At 45.7% G+C, this 3,315-nt stretch overlaps 1 protein-coding gene across 1 annotated transcript; it reads right to left on the bottom strand.

The window, feature by feature from the left end:
- Positions 1 to 493: 493 nt before the first annotated feature.
- Positions 494 to 1,006, bottom strand: LOC149922339 (uncharacterized). Its single transcript, XM_090162286.1, has one exon. It carries the CDS (start codon positions 1,004 to 1,006, stop codon positions 494 to 496), a length of 513 nt encoding a protein of 170 aa, XP_090018412.1.
- Between the last annotated feature and the right edge of the window lie 2,309 nt (positions 1,007 to 3,315).

Here is a 3,315-nt window from a genome sequence, read left to right as displayed (position 1 = left end):
AAAAAAAAATGTATACAATAGGCAAAAGAAAATCAACGCGTGTAAACAATATACAAGAATAATACGAATTATAAACAAGGTACCTTAAATTATTTACATTGGCCAACACACAAAATTAAAAACAATAGTGAAATTCACAGGTCGAGACAATACATATTAATTAAACGCAACAAGAAAATAAATTTGAAGTAAATTCAAACGGACGCGAAAACAAAATCATTTTAAAACAAACTGTAAAAAAAAATATATCCTAAAACTAAGAGCAAAGAGCCCGTCCGGTAATAGGATCACGAGGTCGGAGGCTGCGAGTGTTACGGGACTGTTCATTGGTGCCATCGGCTAAGTCATAACTATCGCCTAACGCGCTAACAGGCCTACTGCTATCATTGTCGGCAATACGCTCGACAGGCAAAGGTGACAACACCTGATCATGGTCGGCATCACGCGCGACAAGTGGAAAAATTGCATCCCCTTTACGCTCGACATACACCTGTTATTGGCTTACATGGAAAGTGCCTTTTAGAACCCTACCCTTTTTAACAGTCTTAAGCCTATAAGTCAAGGGCGAAAGTTTCTGAGCGATCTGATAGGGACCATCCCAACGAGGCGCTAGCTTGGAAGTAAAACGAGCGTCGGCGGATGACTTGTAATGTGTGCGCTTCAGAACCAACTGGTCGACCTCCATTTCGAAATCTCGATGATGTTGGTTGTAATAAGCGGCCTGTCTAGATTGGGCTGCTACTAAATTCGTTTTTGCCTGAGCAACCGCGGAATTTATTCGGTTTTTAATTTCAATAGCGTGAGCGTTAATTTTGCTACTATCAAGGGAACTATCGGGTTCGACGGGGTTGCCAATGTCAGACGCGGTTCGCAATTCGCGCCCGAAGTTTAAGTAGGCAGGGGTAAATCCTGTAGACTCTTGGGTAGCTGTTCGCAATGCCATCGCGTATTGCTGAATTCCCAGGTCCCAGTCTTTATGAGTCTCACCCACGAAAGTGGCGATCATGGTGGAAAGAGTGCGGTTGACGCGCTCCGTCTGGTTCGATTGGGGCGAGTAAAATGACGTGTAGCGATTTTTTACGCCTAAAATTTTGAAAGTATCCCTCATAATACGAGAGACAAATTGTTTCCCGTTATCGCTTACAACGGTCAGCGGTAACCCGAATCGTGTAAAAACATGGTCTACTAACAAATTGACAATCGCCTTAGTCGTAGCCCGACGCAATGGAAATATTTCTACCCATTTCGTCATCATATCAGTAATGACGAGGAGTTGCGTAACGCCACGCCTACTGGGGGTGTAGGGACCTTTAAGATCTATTCCGATCACCGTCCAAGGGTCTATAGGAGACGCGGACTTCATAAGTCCCGGGGGCGCGCGCTGGGGCACCTTATGCCGTTGACAGGCGTCGCAAGATTGGACGTAGGTACGAACGCCTTTGGTCATCCCATCCCAAAAATAGCGCTCACGAAGACGACGCAGGGTTTTGTAGTTACCTAAATGTCCGGCCGACCTGATATCGTGGTTTAATTGTAGGACTGTGTTAAGCAACGAAGCAGGCACCCAAATTTTGAAATTGGAATCAACATTAGCTAATTTGTTGGGAAGCCTATGTAAAACGCCATCTATGATCTTTCACTGTTTAAGTACCAGCGCACTCTTAGCCGGAGCGATAGAGGGTAAAGGGGCACTATCAGTTAAGGATGTCATGAAAAGACCAAGGTAATCGTCCTTGTTTTGTTCGGCAACTAAAATATCCGTGGAAAAAGCAATGGGCTCAGAGGGAGCGCCTAAAGCTACGGCTAAAGTGACATCAGTGTCAGGAGGGGGGCTCGCCAGCGAAACCTCCTCCTTGACTGTGTCCAAACGAGAAAGCGCGTCCGCTAAAACGTTTTGGTCGCCGGGTATATGGTGCACCGAATAATCAAATGCCTGCAATTTCGCATACCACCTCGCGTATTTGCCAGTGGGATCGGGGGTTTTAAGAAGCCAAACTAACGCGGAGTGGTCGGTGTACAACTCAAAATGTACGCCCTCTAAATAATGGCGGAACTTTTCACCAATGGCCCAAACAGCGCCAAGAGCTTCGCGTTCGGTTGTGCAATAGTTTCTCTCCGCGGCAGTCAGTGTGCGGCTAGCATATTGAATAACCTTCAATTTGTTATCGCGTTTCTGCAGAAGTACGGCTCCAAGACCGGTACTGCTCGCGTCTGTCTGGACAATGAATGGTTTTGAAAAATCCGGGGCGATTAGAACAGGGGTGGAAATCAAAGCCGCCTTAAGGATATTAAAGGCCGCGGTGTGCGATGTGGTCCAAACAAATGGAACATCTTTATGGAGAAGGGCGGTTAAAGGCGAGGACAAGGCTGCAAAACCCTTAATAAAGCGGCGGTAGTAACTTGCCATTCCGAGAAAAGACCTTACTGCCTTAACGTCGCGCGGTACTGCCAATTCGCTAATCGCTTTAGTTTTCTCGGGCGCAACCTTGATTCCCTCCGTGCTAACTATATGACCTAAGAGTGGGGTTTCGGTTTGGCAAAATTTTGATTTGCTCGCTTTAATTGTTAAGCCCGCGTCAGAAAGCGTTTTAAAGACCTTGCCTAGGGTTACCATATGTTCTTCAAAAGATGTGGATATTATTACTAGATCATCTAGGTAGGCATACACGCCTTCGGGGCCCATATGAGAAAACAGCCTGTCAATCATGCGTTGAAAGGTTCCTGGGGCGTTGCAAAGCCCGAACATTAGCACCTTTGGTCTATAGAGACCATTATGCGTAATGAAAGCGGCTTTGTCGCGACTGGAGGGGTCAAGGGGTATTTGCCAATACCCCGCTTTAAGATCAAGAGTTGTTATAAATTTAGCTTCGCGCATGGAGTCAAGTATGTCATCTATCCGCGGGAGGGGATACGCGTCCTTAATGGTAACTGCGTTTAATTTACGGTAGTCTATACATAATCTATAACCGCCGTCCTTTTTAGGGACGATTATGCAAGGAAAGCTCCACGGGCCATTACTGGGTTCTACCAACTCTTGAGCCAACATGTCGTGAACTATTTCATCTATCTTTTCTTTCTTGAAAGGGGAATAACGGTAGGGAGCGCAACCTATCGGGATCGCGTCCCCTGTATCTATATAATGACACGTAGTATCGGTGAGACCAGCTTTGGAAGCGAACAAATTTTTATATTTATACACCAAAGTTTCTAATTGGGAGCGTTGGTTAGTATCAACCTTCGCAAGAGACAGAGCGGATTTTAAATCATTTTCGTCAATTTCGACGGGTTCCATGTGACAAATTAGCGGATCGCTTC

The sequence above is a fragment of the Leiobunum rupestre genome, chromosome 11 (genome assembly GCF_980474605.1).
Source record: "Leiobunum rupestre chromosome 11, qqLeiRupe1.1.hap1, whole genome shotgun sequence".
Lineage (NCBI taxonomy): Eukaryota > Metazoa > Arthropoda > Arachnida > Opiliones > Sclerosomatidae > Leiobunum > Leiobunum rupestre.
Note: the sequence above shows the minus strand (reverse complement) of the source record. Positions and strands in the feature narration are given on the sequence as shown.

What these genes read in the sequence shown, in the direction of transcription:
- LOC149922339 (XM_090162286.1), bottom strand. Translation starts at nt 1,006, where the DNA reads ATGATCGCCACTTTCGTGGGTGAGACTCATAAAGACTGGGACCTGGGA.